General features: G+C 38.8%; 2 protein-coding genes across 3 annotated transcripts; both read left to right on the top strand.

Moving 5' to 3' along the window:
• The first annotated feature begins 256 nt into the window (after positions 1-256).
• LOC149024892 (transcription repressor MYB6-like) lies at positions 257-1,820 on the top strand. Of its 2 annotated transcripts, none has more exons than XM_089143019.1 (3): positions 257-521; positions 616-745; positions 901-1,820. In XM_089143019.1, the coding sequence occupies exons 1-3, from the start codon at positions 380-382 to the stop codon at positions 1,328-1,330; spliced, it is 702 nt and encodes a 233-aa protein (XP_088999145.1). In that variant the 5' UTR covers positions 257-379; the 3' UTR covers positions 1,331-1,820. The 2 variants fall into 2 exon arrangements, with proteins under 2 accessions (XP_088999145.1, XP_088999147.1); XM_089143021.1 differs by having other exon boundaries at positions 258-509; positions 901-1,819.
• A 12,008-nt stretch (positions 1,821-13,828) lies between these two features.
• On the top strand, positions 13,829-16,870 carry LOC149024891 (U-box domain-containing protein 11-like). Its single transcript, XM_089143018.1, has 4 exons — positions 13,829-14,189; positions 14,641-14,757; positions 14,826-15,272; positions 15,387-16,870. Exons 1-4 carry the CDS (start codon positions 13,902-13,904, stop codon positions 16,455-16,457), a joined length of 1,923 nt encoding a protein of 640 aa, XP_088999144.1. The 5' UTR covers positions 13,829-13,901; the 3' UTR covers positions 16,458-16,870.
• Positions 16,871-20,221: the final 3,351 nt, after the last annotated feature.

The following is a 20,221-nucleotide window of genomic DNA, read 5'->3' as shown; positions in this document are numbered from 1 at the left end:
AAAAGACAAGACATACCTAAAAGAAATACATAAAAACTTTTTCCAAGAACCGATATGATTAATCTAATGTGAGTGAGATTAATTAAAATTCAGATAGAGACCTATACTTAACGGCAACTAACAACCTTACTCCACTCAACTTCACCACCTTCTCTCTCTCTCTCTCTCTAACACATCAGTCCTACAACCAAGCAGAGGCCCAAACCGCCGGTCTAAGTCAACTATCAGACCTTCACTGACTCCAACAACGTTATAAAGCAGTTCTTGTAGATTGGATTGAGTGCTCTCTCTCCCAGTCCCTGCCTTCAGTTTCTTAATCTTACTCACACTTGCATCTCTGCATTTTTGCATAATTTCAAGCGTTTCTAAGGGATTCCTGATGAGGAAACCTTGCTGTGATAAACAAGATACCAATAAAGGAGCTTGGTCCAAGCAAGAAGACCAGAAACTCATCGACTACATCAGACTCCATGGTGAAGGCTGCTGGAGATCACTCCCTCAAGCTGCAGGTTCCTCATCTAGTAATAAATTAACACCCAATTTCCCCCTTCTCTTCTTTTTTTTCTTCTTCATCATCTCATAGTACATATTTCCTGGTCTTGTTCATATCATCAGGCTTGCTTCGGTGTGGTAAAAGCTGCAGACTGAGATGGATAAACTATCTGAGGCCAGACCTTAAAAGAGGCAACTTTGCTGAAGATGAAGAGGACCTCATCATCAAGCTGCATGCACTCCTAGGCAACAGGTTTATCATCCTTATCTTTCACAATTCCGAGTAAAAGTTTATATCTTCACTACCAGTATATTAATTAAACCTTATATTAATAGAACCAATTAATACTTTGATAACATGTGTTATCAGTATTTCATGTTGAATAGTTTTCCTTTTGATGGTTCCAGGTGGTCCTTGATAGCAGGAAGATTGCCTGGGCGTACAGACAATGAAGTTAAGAATTACTGGAATTCCCATTTAAGAAGAAAGCTGATAAACATGGGTATTGATCCAAATAACCATCGGTTGAACCAGAAGCTCCCTCGAACCCAAATTTTATCCGGTAGCGACACATCTTCTGAATTAAAGACTGAGGCATGTGAACAGCCATGTAAGCCTACAAAATCTCAAGGGGATAATGATCAGGTGTCTGATGCTGGAAGCTGCCTCGAGGATGGAACCTGCAACTTACCTGATTTGAACCTTGCTCTAACCATGAACAGTAGTTCTTTTCCTTCAATTCCTATGGTGGAGGAAATACCAAAATGTATGGATTCGAATATTACCAGGGAACAACTCGAAAGTGTTCCATCTCCTACACTAGTTCTCTTTAGGTGATGGTATACTATTAGTTAGCAGCTACTTTTTATGTCCTGTGAAATCTGTCTTCAAGCGCAAAGAATCAATGGCATTCGTATTTGTTAGGGTGTCTCTTTGTCGATGGTTGAACAAGGTATAAGATATAACTATGTTTCGGTGCCAAGGGAGAGTCAGTGCCAAACAATCCAAGTCTTCTAGTGGTGAGTTGAGTCTCTCCTTAGATTGATAGATTTTATTACTTCTGTAACAAAAGCTCACTACATATGGGGTGCTTCATTACTTCATCTAAATGAGTAATTACTGAAGTGTATTGTAAAGTTATCTACCAATATAACTGATAGATAATTATATATAGGCACTTGTTCATGTATTCTCCACTTCAAGTTGTGGTTATACCACTGTGGCCATGGAAACTAATGTAGATGAATATCTAAGTTGTTGTTTACTCATCAATTGTACTTGTAGCTTCTCCTTCTCAGAGATTCTCTCTCTCTCTCTCTCTCTCTCTCTCTCTCTCTCTCTCTCTCTCTCTCTCTCTCTCTCTCTCTCTTCCCAGTGATTCTTCACAGGACATAGTTTGATAAAGTTACATTTCTGGCTTTGTGACAGAATTGTGCAAAAGCAAATCATTTATTACCCCCCCCCCCAAAAAAAAAAAAAAAAAAAAAAAAAAAAAAGGGAAGTAGGGATATGTAGAAATCAATTCAGTTATTGCCGGCAAGGATAATAAATTGACAGCATAAAGGTCCGATTCCTCTTCGGATCCATCACTGCTAATTAAGGATGATGTTAATTTAAGTTGAAGGTTTTGGAAGAAAATAATGCCTCTAAGCCGAAACCCTCATCATCTTTATTATCATCAAAAGTGTATCAAGGCTACCGCTCCGTGGGCATCCTCAAGTGCCTCAATTCAGTTATTGCAGGCAAGGATAATAAATTGAAGATATATAAGCAGATATATCCATTTGGTATAAATTAATTTATCCACACATGTGAATAGAGCCAATATTAGGGCTCATGATATTCATATCTAGTGCCTGTTATAAGTAAAATATCAGCTGCCAACACAGAGCTGTTCTAGTGGTTGAAACCAACGCCTCTTAATGAAGAGGTCGTGGGTTTGACTCTCGCTGAGGCATATCAATATCCCCATCCTTCGGCTTAATAAAGCCTCTTTGTACAAAAAAAAGAAGTAAAATATCAGCTGCTCATAATTTCAATTTGTATGCCAGGAGTTTAAAGTTGTATTCTTGACAATGCAAGGTATAGAAATTTGCAAGCAATCCAGCTGGCCCTGAGCAAGAAATGAAAATGCAAGTTGACATAGCTAAATTGAATGCATTGAAGTTGTATTAAGCATTACCAAACATTCAAAGCAAAGATATTCTGGGAAGGTACACGATTATTTGCCAGACTTTCGTTTTTTGCTCTTCGATGGAATAGTTGAATGCGATTCAATCTTCCACTAGCGAAATCTCTCGTGACATATTAATTTTGACCAACTCCGACAAATATTTATGCAAAGCTAGCCATGGGATTTCCCTACACTTCAATCCATCTACCACTCAAAGTGTAAAAAAGAGAAAGTTAAATGTAGAAAATTTATTCTTCTACTGTCTTCTGCTTAAGATTTTTACACTTTTTCTTTTCCAGATACATTTTGGTTTGTCAGCTACTACTTCATCACACTCAGATATGATGGCAAAACTTTGTTAATTTCCAATTTTTTGAGCTCCCCGGAAAAGAGCAAGAGCCCACCTAATTTTACTAGGAGAGAAGATGGGATAACTTGATAGCCTAAGAGCAATTAATTCATTGTTTACTTTTCACTGAAACGAATGGATATTCCATGCTGGAATTGTCGAAAATTAAAATTCAATTCACATTCAAATGGGCATCCAAGGAGGATGAACCAAATTTAAATTCTGAGACTATTAAAGAAGAGGGAAATGAAGAAGCTGCAGCTTCTTGTCTCCTTTTGCTATTTTTTACATCTTCTTTCCCATACCTAAACAACTAAATAGAAAACTGTCTGCGACAATGGAAATTCCAAACTTCGGCTTTAAAACCATAAAACTGGATAGTTTAGGGTCTCTACTCAAACTGGATTATGATAGTCGAGTTTCTTGAAGTTTTTAGGAGATGAAGGGAGTAGTTAGTTAATCAAGAACCACGGGAAGTTTCTGGGTATAGATAACTATCAAGAGACAAAGCCTTTGTTTAGTACAGCAATCAGGGAGAAGCAAATTTTATCTAAAACCCCTTCAAGCATGGAGATGCAGTGATACAGTAGAAAGTTGGCTGCAAGCTTCAATCTTACAGAATGACGAGTATATTTTCCTGCTTTGTTTGTTGTATCCAGAATCATTTTTTATATAAAAAAAACAACTAACTTAAACATCAATTTTCAATACTATAATCATTTTCAGGAGGAAAGTTTCAAATCTTCTGCCCCTTCCGCAGAATAACGAGGCATGTGTAGAGGGCCATCAGCTATGACTGATATGGCTCAAAGGTAGATGAGTTGATCAGCTATGACTTCGATATTAAATTTCAAATCGAAAGTTAAAGAGCAGTGAAGTGATGGGTTAACCTCTGTTCCTGAATTTCAAAGAGTCATAAGTTGTTGTCGTTCTTGTTAGATTGGTGATGTGCCATAACAGAAGATCTTTTCTGACATGATTTGCCAAGTCTAGGCTCACCACATAGCCAATCTTGGTCCAAATATGCTAGTTGTGGTGGGTAGGGTGGCGGGAATGATTTTCCTTAACTGTTTCATAACTGTCTTAAATGAAAATTTGGTATCTCCCAGAAGTGGATTTTGTTGGTCAAAGATATAGTAAACCACAGAAGACATCAATCGAATTTTCTGTTAACGGGAAAACTGTAGTTGGAAGATTAGTTTAGAAGAAGAGTGATGGTAGGATTCACTGTTGCTCCCGGCATTCCAAGTTTTTACAACTGGATGGATCAAGCAGCAGCTTCAGCTTACAATGGATCTGGACCAGACTACCAGGGTTACAACTTAATTATAACATGAATTTACATACAAAAGGAAGATAGCTATGCTAGCAAGAAAAATTAAGTTCAAGAAGAAAGGAAGGATTACTACTGTATAGGAAAAAGCATTATGTGCCGTTGTGTTGCCTAACAGCAGCATTCTCATGAGGTCAGCCCAGGTCCGAGCCTATGGGATTCACCTGGGGTAATCCCGGATGGTGAATCTACGTGCTCGGCTCAGATTTATTCCTGTAGTTCTCTTATGAGAGGGCTTGACCTAACTCCACTCTCATGATTCTATGTAGCTCTCGAAATCGCAAATGAAACCCTTTTACTTTGACCACGAAAGAGATATTAAGACATATGCATGTTAGAGATAATGGATGCACAACCATGAACGAAGAAGAATACAAGCAAAGCACACAAGGGATTTAACGTGGTTCGGCAAAACCCTACCTACGTCCACTAGAGAGAAAAAAAGTTTCACTAGTTCCAGTAAACCTCACACTACTCTCACACCCACAAAGTATTACCCTTTGCTTCGTGTCTCCTAGGCTATCCCACAGAAATTATTTATACGGAAACCTAAAACCCTAATCCCAATGTAATTACAAGTTTACCCCAGTACTAGTAATTGACCCAAACCTTGTTTCAATTATTAATACAACCAAAACCATAATTACATAGACCCACAGAATACAAGACACCCAAACCCAACAATCTCCACCTTGGCTTGAATTCTGCAAATCACCTTGAAGAAAAACCGTTAATGATGTCTCTCTACAATCACCAGTCTCTGTGTATTCTCCACACCTTACCGCATGGCCTACATCCCCTCCAGGGATGCTTTTGTACCGCCATCACTAAACCAGCATGGCGCACACCCTCCACCTGAGGTGTCTCGTACAGCTCGCCGCTATACGATGTGATGTGGCTCCATCTCTCCTGTCACAGCCAGCTCCGAGAGATCACTGCCACTCACCAAATCCAAAGCGAAAGTCACTCGCTTCTTTCCAAATTTGCCCATGTTTTGTGCCCGAACAATCTGCAAATTCTGTCTACCTGTACCCCTTGCCAAAGTGTCAACTAGAGCTCCACCTGTTTCAACACTCCCTGCAAGCCTCTACAACTTAACCAATTGATACGGAAGATTCATACCTGACTGGGTCTACTCGGTCGGGTCTCCACATACACTCAGTCAGGACCATAACCGACTAAGGTTGGTCAAAGCGAGACATATGCTTGACTAATAGGGAAACCGTTCTCGATGAGGAAGGTCAACTCCGTTACGATCCAGACGAGTCCAACGACAAGAAGGCTTGATCTTAGGAGAAACAACAGCCTCCGCTAGGTAGACTTGCCAAATACATAAAAGGTAACACTTACAGTATAAGAACAAAAGCATACCCCTCCGGTAAGCATCCAATACATTTTGAGCAAGTCTTGTGTAATTCTTGCACGGGACCTTATTCTTTCACTTTCTTGACTTAGCCATCGGAGGCGGTTGCCTGGTACTCTAGCCGGCCCGCATCTAACCCTTTTTGCAGGACTCATTGTCTACGGCTGGAAAGTGGCTTAGTTAGGAGCAGCATCATCATAACTGTGACATATCACCAATCATCTTTCCCCGCATCACAACCATTGATCCCCTTGAAACCTTGAGAACTCCACCTTCAAATGACCATCTGAAACCTTTAGAATCTAGAGTACTCAATGAAATCAGATTCTTCCTTAGATCTGGCACATGTCTAACCCCAGTCAAAGTTCGCACAATCCCATCAAACATGCAAATCCGCACAGTCCCAACTCCGACAACCCTGCTTTCCGCATTATTTGCCATCTTGACTGTACCACCTTCACATGCATGATATGTAGCAAACTGATTCCTGACTGAACACATGTGAAAAGAACACCCCGAATCTAAAATCCAATCTGAAGTATTCAAACCTGATGATGAAGTCAAAAGGACATCATCTCCTCCATCATCACTCATAAGACAGCAATAGATGATTCATCACTCTCCCCGTTTGTCCTTTTCCTATCCTCCTTACGCCTTAGACAATCTTTCCTTATATGACCTCCTCTTTGCAATAGTAACAAGTTACTTTGCGACCAACAGACTTTGAGTGACCCCTTGACTTGCTAGACCCCTCCATTCTCCCATTTGATCTTCCTCTACTATGACCACCCCTTACAAGCAAAACACTTCTTTCATCTGACTCCTTATTACTGCTATTTTTCTGCCGTGTTTCATTCATCAGCAATGCAGTAATAACATCGTCAAGTTTCAAAGTATACTTACCAAAAAGTAATGTGGTCACAATGTGATCAAATGACTGAGGTAATGATGCCAACAAAAGTAACGCCTTGTCTTCCTCCTTGATCTTCTCATCAAGAGGCAACAACTCCGTCAAAATCCTGTTGAACTCATCCAGGTGCTTGTCAAAATTTGCTCCCTCTAACAACTGAATGTCATATAACTGTTTCTTTAAAAACAATCGATTTGTCAACGACTTGGACTTGTACTGCTCTCCAGCTTTGCCCAGACTTCCTCTGGATCCGCCAACCCGATGACTTCACGAAGAACATTATCCGCAAGATACAATTGGATCGTACTATTTGCTAGATCCCTCAACTCTTGCCAATTGTCTTCCATCATCGCCTCTGGCTTTTCTGATTTTTTCCTGAGAGCCTTAACAGTCCCTTCCCGCATAAAGATGTTCTTCACCCGTTGTTGCCACAAGGTGAAATCGTTAGGACCATTAAAAAGTTCTATGGAGAAATTAGAACTCTTCACCGCCATCTGATTTGTGCCCTTCATACCCGTCAATAATCCAAAAATCCTGTTCGTTGATCTCCATACGAACTCACAAAATCAATACTAACATAGCGAAATCTCCTCAATTCGTCACTTCCACTGAGTCCAGAACGTCCAAAAACCTTATGAACACTTAACTCCGTACAAAAAAACCTTCACACAAAATCCTGTGGAAACAACTTGTACGGTATGATCAGATAACACAAAAAACAAAAAAAAATCTTTTTTTTCTTCCGTCTTTTTCACCACCAATTTTTTTTTAAAACTCTTCCATTCCCACTTTTTCACGCCAAACTCAAACTCAGCTTTACAACTTCTTTCTTTCTTTCTTTCTTTCTTTTTTTGTTTTTTTTTTTTTGTTTTTTTGTTTTTTTGTGTGTCAAATGAATGTAATAATGATTGCATTTAAACCAAAGAAAAAGTAAAAAAAAAAACTTCAAAAAAACCGCTGAACAACAACCGAACAAACACGTGTTCCTTCTTCTATTTTTTTTTTAATCAAACTACAAGAAAAAGAGATAAAAAAAAAAAAACTTCACGATTCTAGATCCAGAATCGTACCTTCAATCAATCCGTCGAAGCCTTCTCCGTTCTCCTAGCAACTATCCTCTCCTTTTTGGATCTTCGCACACCTCCGGCGACGATCCACCTCGCTCTAATACCACTTGTTAGAGATAATAGATGCACAACCACGAACGAAGAATAACACAAGCAAAACACACAAGGGATTTAACGTGGTTCGGCAAAACCCTGCCTATGTCCACCAGAGAGAAAAAGAGTTTCACTAATTCTGGAAACCTCACACCACTCTCACACCCACAAAGTATTACCCTTTGCTTCCGTGTCTCGTAGGTTATCCCACAGAGACTATTTATAGGAAAACCTAAAGCCCTAATCCCAAAGTAATTACAAGTTTACCCCCAGTACTAGTAATTAACTCAAACCTTGTTTCAATTACAAATACAACAAAAACCATAATTACATGGACCCACATAATATAAGACACCCAAACCCAACAATGCAAGTGCTAACATAGACCATACTCATCTATATAAAACATCTTGGTATAATTTTGTTTCAATCTTGATATGTAGAAGATTGACTACATTGTGAAAAGAAAAGAAAAAGAATTGGGGGGGGGGGGGGGGAGGGTTGTTTACTGTATTTTTTTTTAATTTAATCACAACTCTTTGATGTGACTTATAATGAATTTCAACATTTGATAAGAAGTTGTGACACATGTCATACATCTACAAAGAAATAGACTGTATAAATTTTTGATGTCTAGGAGTTAGAAGGCTAAGGGATGTTAACATGGCATGCTTATCCAAGTTAATTATTATGGATATTAAGCGCTTATATCTTTTGATAGCTCATTTTTTGAATCATGAGGGGGTCTTAATATCAACACATGTCAGATCATCTGTTTTATCTGGTATGGAGAAGGACTGCCATAAAGTCTTAGAGTTTGAGCATTGGACAGTAGGGAAGGGGAACCAGATCTCATTTTGGTCAGATCAGTGGCTTGAGGCTTTTAAAATTTCAGAGGCTTTGCAATTTCCAGCCTTGGTCATCAATCATCTTGAGAGTATGATGGCGAAGTTCCTTTGGAGAGGGGGGCCGACTCAGGTTTTTACAAAGTCTCTTGAATATGTAAACCTGTTGAGGAGGGCGGCCTTGGTGTTAGGAAGTTGGATGACTGGAATCTTGCTGCTATGGCTAGGCATATTTGGTCCTTTTCAACTAAAAGGGAGACTTGTTGGGTTCGATATATTTATAAGAGGTGGCTCAAAGAAGATTCTATTTGGTCTTTGAAGGAACCTCCCCACTGCTCGGTGACTTTCAAAACCATTCTTAAGGCCCGATTTGTTTCTAGTTCTTGTATTAAGTATATGATTAAAGATGGGAATGATACTCTTCTTTGGGTGGACCCGTGGTTGCACGGTGGCCCTATTGCCACCAATGGTATCCTCTTGGTTACAACCTTTGGAAGTAACAAGTTTGATCGGGTGGCTTTGTTGAGGGGTGGGGATGTATCTTGGAGTAATAATAGAAATGACTTAGACATTGCCAACAGATGGCCGGAGATTGTGTCCTGCAAGGTTTACCCTCGCCTCGTTGTTGACACTCCTATTTGGCTGCCTTCCACTGATGGTGTGTTCTCCCTTAGCAGTGCATATGAAGCCATTCGGCGACGTGGTGAGAAAGTTACTTGGAACAACATTTTTGGTTTTCCTCAGCTCAACCTAGGTTTGCCTTTATCACCTGGCTGGCCTTCCTTGAGAGATTAACCACCAAAAACCGTATGGTTGCATGGGGTGGCGTCATTGATTTTTCGTGCTTTTTCTGTGGTATTCATGAAGAAAGCCATGACCATTTATTCTTTAAATGCCCATATACGATGCACATGTGGCGTGATTTCCTTACTCTAAATGGTCTCAGATTTCATGGGCGGGTTTCCTGGCAGGAGGAACGCAATTGGATAATTTCCAAATTCAAAGGGAATTCTCTCATACAGCAGGTTCAGAAATTCAGCTTGAGTGCTTTGATTTATCGGATTTGGGAAGAGAGAAACTCGAGGATATTCAATAGAACCACTGTATGTCCTAAGAAAGTGTTGCATCAAGTGGTTGCCAATACCAGAAAAGATTCTCTTTTCCACAACGGTCAATTCTTGACGATGCCATCTCTAGAAGCTTCTTCCATCGATGGAAAATCAAGGTTAGTTTTACTTTTAAAAAGGCTCTTGCAATGTCTTGGAAGAAGCCGCCTCTTGGGTGGACATTAATTTGTTGTGATGGTTCCGTGAGGAATGAGATGGGCAGCTATGGCACTATAGGCAAAGATTTGCAAGGTCGATGTATTTTTGCTATTTTCGATTGCTTGGTGGAGGGCAATATTCTTTTGATGAAGCTGCAGGTTATCAGAAAGGGGCTTCTACAAGCTATTCAGCTTCACATTCCCCGTGTGATTATCCTTTTAGACTTTGCTACTGCAGTGGTGATGGTGTTGAGGAAGTCTTCAATTCCGTGGAAGGCGGTAGACATTGTGGAAGACATCAGAGTGATGGTGTCGCAATTTCAAGGGTGTTTATTCAAGCATAATTTTTGGGAGGTCAATACTTGTGCTGATTTTTTGGCTGGATTTCTTTTGTGCCGGGGGAGGTGGTCTTTGATTGTAACCTTCTTCCGCCCAGGTTGGCTGAGCTTGTTTATAGTGACACCTCTAGCAGAACTTATTACCGTCTGTAATCTCATGTATAGTCTCTTCTTTTATTAATATTATCACTACTTCTTCCAAAAAAAAAAAAAAATTTCAAGTGGCGCATTGGATGGTACCGTAAGAATGCAAGGGTGAGTGTTTTATTAATAATGGGTGCGTATATGGAATTTTTCCTACGGTAGACTCGGAGACTAAGAATATTTTGGTTGAGCTGATTTGTCAGGTTCAACTCCTAGAAAATGATAGGGAGGATAGAAATCACTTACAGTTTGAGCTTGATGGAAAATTCTTGGTGAGGTTTGCATGGGAGGGGGTTAAAGAAATATTCCAAAAAGGTAGGATGGAGTGGAATAGTGTGGAAAACTAGGTTGATGCCTTATCAAGTGATATTTGGGTGGAAGTTGCTGTTGAAATATGGCTCTTTGAGCATGAATGAATGATAATTGCTCATTAAGGAGATTTTGTGGAAATAAATGCATAAAATAATTATGGACCGTTGGGTATTTTAAATTCCAAGGATGGTCTATGCATGAAATATTAATGAACGTTTGGACTTTACATTTCCCAAGCAAGCTTCATAGATGGAATATTATGGGACTATTCATTTTGCAAGGAACCTCTCATTTCCTAATGTTGGTTAATTAATGACCAAAGCTTTTCATTTCCCAAACTTAATTGATTAATAACCGAAACTCTTCGGTTTCCAAGTTTGGTTGTAAATGACAAAAGCTTTTCATTTTCCCAAGATTGTTAAATAGACATTGATGGTAATATGATATATTCATTGTACCTACCACAGATCTCCACTATAAAGTGGGATCCCCCCTTGATGAAATAGTCTTTGGGACTTTTCTCTCTTCTGTTTTAAAAATCGTGCTAAGATTGCTTTTAGAGTCTTCTTAATATTTTTTGAGTCTTGTTAGTGTTTTGAGAATCCTGTCGATTTGGATTTTATAGTGATTGAAAGAAGACACTTATCAAGTTCGCCATAGCGGTCTACTTTTTGCTAAATATACCGTTGTTTGTCGTTGTATCTCGGGAGACAAACATCCATTGGATCCTCAAGCGCGCATTGCAAGGGACGAATTGTTGTAAATATGTTTACAACTTATTAATGTTATTTTATATAAATATCTGTTTTAATTGTGTCTTTTATCCATGGTTTTATTTAGTCCCACATTGGGTTGAGATGATTTGATTATATGGTTTATATCTAGTAAGGGCTCATGTATTATTAATTTGTGCGACATGAACCGAGCCTGAATCTTGTTGTGACGCTGCCATGGTTATATAGATATATATTTATATTAATAACTCTAGATGACTTGGGACTTGGGGCCTTGTGTCGTGGGCTTTGATCCAGAAGGCCCATTTTGTCATGGGCCCTATTATGGAAAGCCCACTGCTGGGTGAAAACATGGAGATGCCATTAGAGAGGCACTCTCTTGTAGGGAGGTCAACTGGATAGGTACCTTCCTGAAGGGAGTTGAGCTGAAAGGTACCCTCACAAAGAGAGGTGACCTTACCCTTTCACCCACAGCCTTTGGGGCTCTATATAAACCCATTTTCGTGTTCACTCTGGACACTGAATTTTCCTCCTCCTCTTTCTTTCTCTCTCTCCCTGTTGTTGTTCTGTTAAGCATGAACATAACCCTGATACACCTTAAGCAACCTTTCTGGGGTGCAACCTTAAAGGTTGGGCTGACTGATCTTGGGGTGAAGACAGTAAAACCCGTATTGTACAAATCGGGGTGTCTAAATACCTTAAAGAAAGTACCTCTGGTACGTTTCAGCTCAAAAGAAGTATTGTGAGAACAAACGTTCAAGTGTTTTTGCAGATTCCTTAACAACGATTCAACAAGAATCTCTGTTAAGGAAAGCGTTTGATGTGCCTCAACGATTTTTCTTCTTTGTTTTCTGCTTCCGATTCAGGTTCTACTTGGGTGTATTTCATTTATCATGTTTCATATCATTGATATATTCACTTAATTGGTGTCATTTATTCCCTAATTTATTATCAATTTGGCCAACAATCTTAAATCACATTTGAGTTTTAGAATTGTGAGGTTGAAATACGGGTGATGACATGAATGTGAAGGCTTCTTTGGCCCGACTCAATCATTGACAGTTTTGATTCATGTGGATCACCATGAGAAACTTGAAAAGTTTGGAGGACTAAACTTTAAAACTGGACAACAAAATATTTTATTTTATTTAACAACTTTGAATCTTGTGAGATTCTTAAAAGAGGATCCTCCCACTGTTGGAGAAGATGGGTCAAATGCACAAACTTTTGACTCGTGGAAATAATCTAATTTCATATGTCGGAACTATATTATGAACAACTTGACTGAGACACTCTATAGTGTGTATAGCACAAAAAGTTCTACCAAGGAACTATGGGAGTCCTTAGACCATAAGTACAGATCTGAGGATGTTTGTGTTAAGAAATTCCTTGTGGGTTAGTTCTTGAATTTCAAGATGATAGACTCAAAAATTATGATGAGCCAAGTTCAAGAACTCCAAATGATCATTGACAAAATTCATGCAGAAGGAATGACCATGAGTGAGTCCTTCCAAGTAGCTGCAATCATTGAGAAGCTACCCCATGTGTGGAAAGACTTTAAGAACTATTTGAAGCACAAAAGAAAAGAGATGAATGTTGAAAATCTAATTGTTAGACTTTGCATAAAAGAAGACAATAAAAGCTCGTAGAAGAAGTTCTCTATACTTCTTGTTACCAAGGCCAATGTGGTGAAGCATGGTGAAAGCTCCAAGAACAAGAAAGGCAAACAAAAGTTGGGTTTTAATATGAAATCTAAAGGTGGAATTTCTAAGAAACCAATGTTCTAAGGAAAATGTTTTAATTGTGACAAGATGGGTCACAAATCTAAAGGGGCTTTATTAAGCCGAGGATGGAGATATTAATATGCCTAAGCGAGAATCAAACCCACGACCTTTTCACTAAGAGGTATAGTAGAACAGCTCTATGTTGCATACAACCAATATTTTACCTAAAGAAAAAAAAAAAAAAACCGTGGTATCTACGTCTCCATCTAATTTATCTAAGCTCCTGGCACTTGGAAAGACATTCATAAATAAGGGAATTTTTTTTCCTTTCTTTTCTTTTTGGGTATCATTCAATTATTGGGTAAGAAGAGAAAAATTGAAGTTGTTGATTTTTTTCTTTTCTTTTCTTTTTTTGGGTTGTTAAAAGAAGAGGAAAGAGCCATCTGGTTGTCAAATTATTCCATATTTGTAAATAATTGAATAATCCATTCCATGGCCGGCCATCACCTTTGCAGTTGTTGAAACTTGAAAGTTGAGAGTCGAGACTACCACGTTCATATTTTCCACACTCACGCACACAGTCTCAAGCGCTCAGTTGGAAGTGGAATTCACAGTTTAAGAAAACATTGACAGTTTTATTATTATAATTTTGTGAAGTTATTATTATTATTATAATTATCATTCCAATGGATTGTTACCCTACCCAAGGAGGAAGAATTGAAGGCAGAGACAGGGTAGCAGTGAGTGTTCGATCTTACAATGGCCATGGCCGGCGGAGACATTGGTGCCTCGGCTCACCGGCTGCTGGAACTCGTTCACGACGTCGGGCGGATTAATGGGTTCGCAGACATTTACGAGCAAGAGTTCACGGATATAAGCAGGAGAATTGGGCTTCTTTCTCAGTTATTTGAGGATATCAGGGATTTGAAGGGTGATAACAATGCACATCCATTTAGTTCTTCTTGCTTGAAAGATATACTGGGAATACTTCAATCTGCTAAGCGGCTTCTTCTTGTTGATCCAAATTATGATTCCAAAACCTCTCCTGTAAGTGCTTTCCTTGCTTTCAATTCACTTCACCACTGCATTATTGTTGGGTGTGATTCAATTCCAATCTTGGGAGCTTTTAGACTCATCAATTCTATAATCTGTTCATTGTCATTGGAAAAGGGTTTTAATTCTGCAACCTTATACACTAGACTTCCTAGGGTTATTGCGGAAGTAATCTCTTCTGTAAATTATATGGTTTTTCCTTCTTCATATTCTCTTGATTAAATTTGTGTGACTTTACTGGTCTGTGGTCTAATGAGATGACCCACTTATATTACGCCCAAATCCTCACACATTATCAACCCAGGTACATTTTTCATTCCTGGGTATTCTCAGCGCCAAATCTATATCTTCTCAATATAAAATTGCAAAAATGTCCACGGAGAAATCCTTTCTGCCGATGTTTGGCTTGTAACCCTTCAAATGTGCGTTTTACTGGTTGATCTAGGATCTAGCTCGCAAGAAAGTCACCTTCCAGTTGCAATGTATATCACGGAAATTGGAGAGAGCATTGGGTAACATACCATATGATCAATTCAATATATCTGAGGAAGCACGGGAACAAGTAAGAGTTCAGCCATACATAGTGCTTTTGACACTGCTGAACTGCCCTAACATTTTGTCCTTCACCAGGTTGAATTGGTCCGAATGCAATTGAGAAGAGTAACAAAAAGGAGTGGATTCCTGAATCCAGAAATAGTTTCTCGTGCCCTATCGAAGTCTCCTGACAAAATGAATATGCCAGACTTGGGTAACAAAGTAACTGGGAGCTTGTATATTGAGAACATGGGTAAGGTTGATCAACAATCTCAAGCAAGGGTGGACACTATTCCTAAAGTCAATTGTAAGATGGGGCAACCTATGGAACAGACGATACAGGAACTAGAAAGGCCACATAGCCATTCTGCATCTTCTAAGCCACACACTTTGGACAAAGCTGACTCAAACAATGAAGATGAGATGGGTGGCAAGAGTTCAGAGAAAGCTAGAAAGCCTGATACTTCCATTATTCCTGATGATTTCCTCTGCCCAATATCTCTGGAATTAATGAGAGATCCAGTGATTGTGACTACTGGCCAGGTAAGTTTGCTGTCTCATATGTCGAGTAATGTTTCTACACTCAAGTAGCTCCAATTGTGGGCCTCTCAAGCACATAACTTCTTGTACTCATATTTTTCGATCCTTGATATGCAGACTTATGAGAGGTCATTTATACAGAGATGGATAAGCGATGGCAACAGAACATGCCCAAAAACTCAGCAGAAGCTTCAGAATTTGACACTAACCCCAAATAATGTGTTGAAAAATTTAATTAAACAGTGGTGTGTAGAGAACAATGTTGGGTCACCAACATGCCCACTTAACAGTAGGATTGAAAAGAATGATGGATCATTTAAGGTTGTTAGTGGGGAAATTGAAGCTATCAATGCTCTGGTCCGTAAGCTTTCCAGTAAGTCTATTGAGAATCGAAGAAATGCCACAGCTGCAATTCGGTCACTCTCCAAAAAAAGCACAGAAAATAGAATACTGATAGCAGAAGCTGGTGCGATTCCAATTCTGGTCAAGATGTTAACCACAGAAGATGTAAGAACACAAGAGAATGTGGTCACTTGCATACTCTACCTCTCCTTATACGTGAACAATAAATCACTCATAATGCTGGCAGGTGCAGTTCCCTTAATCATCCAAATCCTCAGGGTAGGAAGTGTGGAAGCCACAGAGAATGCAGCAGCAATCCTTTTTAGCTTGTCTCTTGTAAATGAGAACAAAAAAATAATTGGTGAGTCTGGGGCACTGGAAGCTTTAATACAGTTGCTTCAAAATGGAAGCTCAAGAGGGAAGAAAGATGCTGCAGCAGCACTATTCTACTTATGCATTTATAAGGGAAACAAAAGTCGGGCAGTGAGGGCTGGGATTCTTGTGCCTTTGAAGCAGATGCTCACAGAATCCGGCAGCATCATGGTTGGTGATGCTCTCTCAGTATTGTCAGTTCTTGTCAACGACCAAGACTGTAAGGTTGCCATGGCAAAGGCAACGATAATTCCTGCCTTGGTAGACCTGTTGGTGACAGACTTGTCCCATAACAAGGAGAATGCTGTAGCCATTCTGCATTCTTTGTGCAAGAAAAATGCTGAGAACCTTGAATGTATTTCAAGGCTTGGTGCTTTTATACCCTTGAGCAATCTGGCTAAGTGTGGCACAGATAGAGCCAGGCGCAAGGCTTCTTCACTGTTGAATCATCTTCAAAAGTCGCAGATTCTGTAGTAGGGTCATAGCACCGGAAGGATTTTATTCACCCTTTTTACATTCCTACCATCGGAAATTAGTTTTACACTGGATCAAAATTTTGGATGTGAACTATTGAAATAACAAAAGCTGGCTAAGAGTGGGACAGATAAAGCCTAGTGCAAGGCTTCTTCAATGTTAGGGCATCTTCAAAAGTTGCAGATGCTGCAAGGGTATGGTAGCAGTGGAAGGATTCAATGCATCTCTTTTTACATGCCATGGGGAATAGTTTTTAACTAGACCAATTTTATTTTTTATTTTTTGTTTGTGAGAACTGTACAAGATAAGAAGATACAGTGAATAGTTTTTTAGGGTGGATGATGCATTGAACTTACTCCAATTGTTTCCTCTGTTTATTTCTGTCTTTCTTTTGTGACAAAACCATTCAATAGTATCTGGTTTTACCAGGTCAACCAGATGTTCCTCTCTCACCTTTTCTTTTTTACAGTTCTCCCCATAATGATCCTTTTGAATATCTATTCAATTGACACATTGCAATTACTTTTGATTCTTTAGGTCAGCCATTACAAGTATCCATAGCAGAAAATGTCATATTCATACCCTGTTTCTGTCTCTTGAATCCTTGAATCTCTATCCTCTTCTAATTGGGATGCAGTTGAATTTGTCTGTTACTTCTAATTTCCCAATCCATAATGCAGAACGTGTTATGATCAGGAAACTAGCAGGTATTAGGAGGAATTGGAAATGGCAGAAAGATAAAAAGATTAAGTGCAGTTTCCTGAGTATTCTAGTGAAGCCATTATTTATGCTGTCTCTTCTGTGTGAACCTATTAGATTACAAGCATTAGTGAAAACAGGATATCAAGCACGAGTAATGGATGGCTAAGCTCCATAGATACAAAGACTCACTATGAATCTGTTATCCATACTGTCCTTTTTCAGCTTATTTTAGCTTGCAAGTCTTTGAAAGAAGCTCCAAAATTTATCATTTTAAGAACTGCTCCATATGCTCTTTTTGATGGCTATTATGATCACAAAGAGAAACTTGTCTAGAGCATCTGAAGATAGTGACCAAGGGAAGCTGCTCAATTATTAGAAATATCCATTTCAGTGGATAAGATCATGAGATCAGAATTGTATAAATCCTGACCAACGACATAGTCCGAGTCAAAATATCTGATAACCATTGCGCATCAAGAAGGAAAACTCTTCTTGGTAAACAATGACGTGCATGGTGGTGGACTCCAAACTGGATCAAAATGATCAGTCAACCATGCAATAGAAGCCCAGACTTTTATAGGGTTTTTACGACTGCTGTTGGTTAATTTTCTTAGCTGATGTGCTACATATCAAAATTTCAATGTGGCCTAGAAGATTGGAATAGAGAACTACATGAGACTTGCTTTCTCTGGAGCGTTTTTTGGGCCATTCTAATATCTTTTCTTTTCTTTGGTCAAAGGCTGTTCTGATATCACCTTATAGATAAACATGCTAAAAAATTACTTAGAAATTCACATTTTCTTGAAGAGATTAGATTTATTTTATGATTCATTTATTTAGTTAGTTTTCAAACGTGATGAAAACAAATTTGGACACGGTTGAGTGAAAGAAGAACTTTGGTTGTCTATGATGGGGAAAGAGTTATCATTGACGCCGTTGATAGATAGAGTCCGAAATACTATTTTCATTTGGATGGACTATGTCTTAGAGTTTGAAATGAATATTGTATCGTCATAATTTTCTCTCATTTTTCTTCCATGAATCGTATTTTTCCGCGTAGGTAGTTTGATCGTTAACATTAAGGCAAGTCTATTCCTTGTGTACTATCAAAACTTTCTTTTTTTTTTAGAATATCATATGACTATTAATCAAAGATGAAAAATTAGTTGAAAATTTTTGTATTTATTTGAAGAATTAGAATTATCTTTAACCCCCCCCCCCCCCCCCCTAGATCCCTTAAAGGACCAAGCTAGAGCACAACCTTGACAACTAAGAATGCTTTGTAAACAATTGACATAAACCACCCCCCCCCCCCAGGGGGGGGGTTTGTTTAGGCCCCCCCCCCCCCCCCCCCCACGGGGGTCATCTCCACTAAGGAGAATCGGTTTGTCCCCCTCCACTATTGAATCCCCCCCCCCCCCCCCCCCCCCCGCCCCCCCCTTTGTTCCCCTTCCCCCCCCCGTAGCCTGAATGTCATGGAATGAGAAATAAAGGTCAAGAGTTAGAATTTGAGTAATTCCACCATTCAAGTTAGTCCACCTCATCACCATGATCAAGACCTTTAAGACCCATGACCAATGTCATGAAGAGCCTCATAACCAAAGCGCCCATGAGGGCGGGCCCCCCCCCCCCAGGGCCGGGGGGGGCCCCCCCCCCCCCGGGGCCCCCCCCCCCCCCCCCCCCCCCCCTGCCCCCCCCCCCCCCCCCCCCCAAGGGCCCCCCACACAAACAAAACAATTAAATAAAAAAAATCAAAAACTATATTTTTGAATTTTTATTTTTTATATATTATATTTTTTAAAAAAAAAAAAAAATTTTTTTTTACGGGGGAAAAAGGGGGTTTTTAAAATGACAACATAACCATATTTTAAAAATGTGAATAACATTCTCACCTTGCTTGTGGGGATATTTTATTCTTTTTAACAGACACTTGATAAATTTGACTCCTCCACACACCCCCCAGGCCAGGTGATCCATGCACCGAAACTGTTTGGTTTATTGTAGTTTCTTCTACGTTCCTTGCTGTTTCTCTATGATTGATTTGTTAAAGCTAATAGTTTGGAAAGTTTCCACTTTGACTCTCATCATCGATCCTAAAATATTTTATCTAGTAGTTTTGATATTTTATGTGAGATGTTTATCTTCTTTGTTACTTTCATTTTTGTGTCAATCTAGATAACCCATCACAGTCACGATATGTAATAGGTCATATTCAATCATTTTACTATTTCGATCTTCTGTGTATTTATAGAATAAAGGATGAACATTTTGATTTCATCAACTTGGATTATCAATTATTTAAAGGAACTCTTGTTTTGGATTGTGATTCTTTGACTATTTTAAAAACTATGGAATGATCTTTTCAAGTCATATATGATCAAAATTCAAGTTTTCTATACAAGGATTGAGTTCCTGATAAGTTGGCCGATGTATTGGTCCCTTATTATATTCTTGTGATATTTTGGACCATTTTAGGGAGTATTACTTTGATTTTAATATATTATTCTGTAAGAATTAATTCATGGGTTTTTTGTTTTCTTCTAGAAATAAAGGATGAAATTTTAAGGAAGTATTAATTACTTTGATTTTAATATATTATTCTGAAAATTAATTCATGGGTGTTTTTTGTTTTCTTCTAGAAATAAACGTTGAAAATGAAAATTTGAAGTCACAAAATTTATTATTCTAAATGCGTTATAATAGAAACGCCAGAGTCCAAAATCCAATAAGCTATTGATTTCCTAGCAATATGTAATATCTTCACCATGTGTCACACTTTTTTGGGGAACAAAACTTGCACACCAAAGTATTTACGCTTATATTGCAATACTCGTACACCATCTTTGCATGCAGCATGCTACAAATAGAAAGAAAGAAAGTATTATGGTTAAGAAACATTTATGATAAATTATTCTTCCAATCTAAGATATTCGAGTCATTCAATTTTGTGAGCATGGTTTGTTTGAAATGTTTAAAGTTAGACCCTTGACTTAAAAGTTTTTTGTGTATACAACTAGTGCCACGAATCAGTTGGAATTACTTAAAACTTTTAAAATTACTTC

The sequence above is a fragment of the Hakea prostrata genome, chromosome 2 (assembly GCF_041222555.1).
Source record: "Hakea prostrata isolate BN-2017 chromosome 2, UWA_Hpros_2, whole genome shotgun sequence".
In the NCBI taxonomy this organism is placed as follows: domain Eukaryota; kingdom Viridiplantae; phylum Streptophyta; class Magnoliopsida; order Proteales; family Proteaceae; genus Hakea; species Hakea prostrata.
The sequence above is the reverse complement of the archived record's forward strand: the minus strand, read 5'-3'. Positions and strand labels throughout refer to the sequence as shown.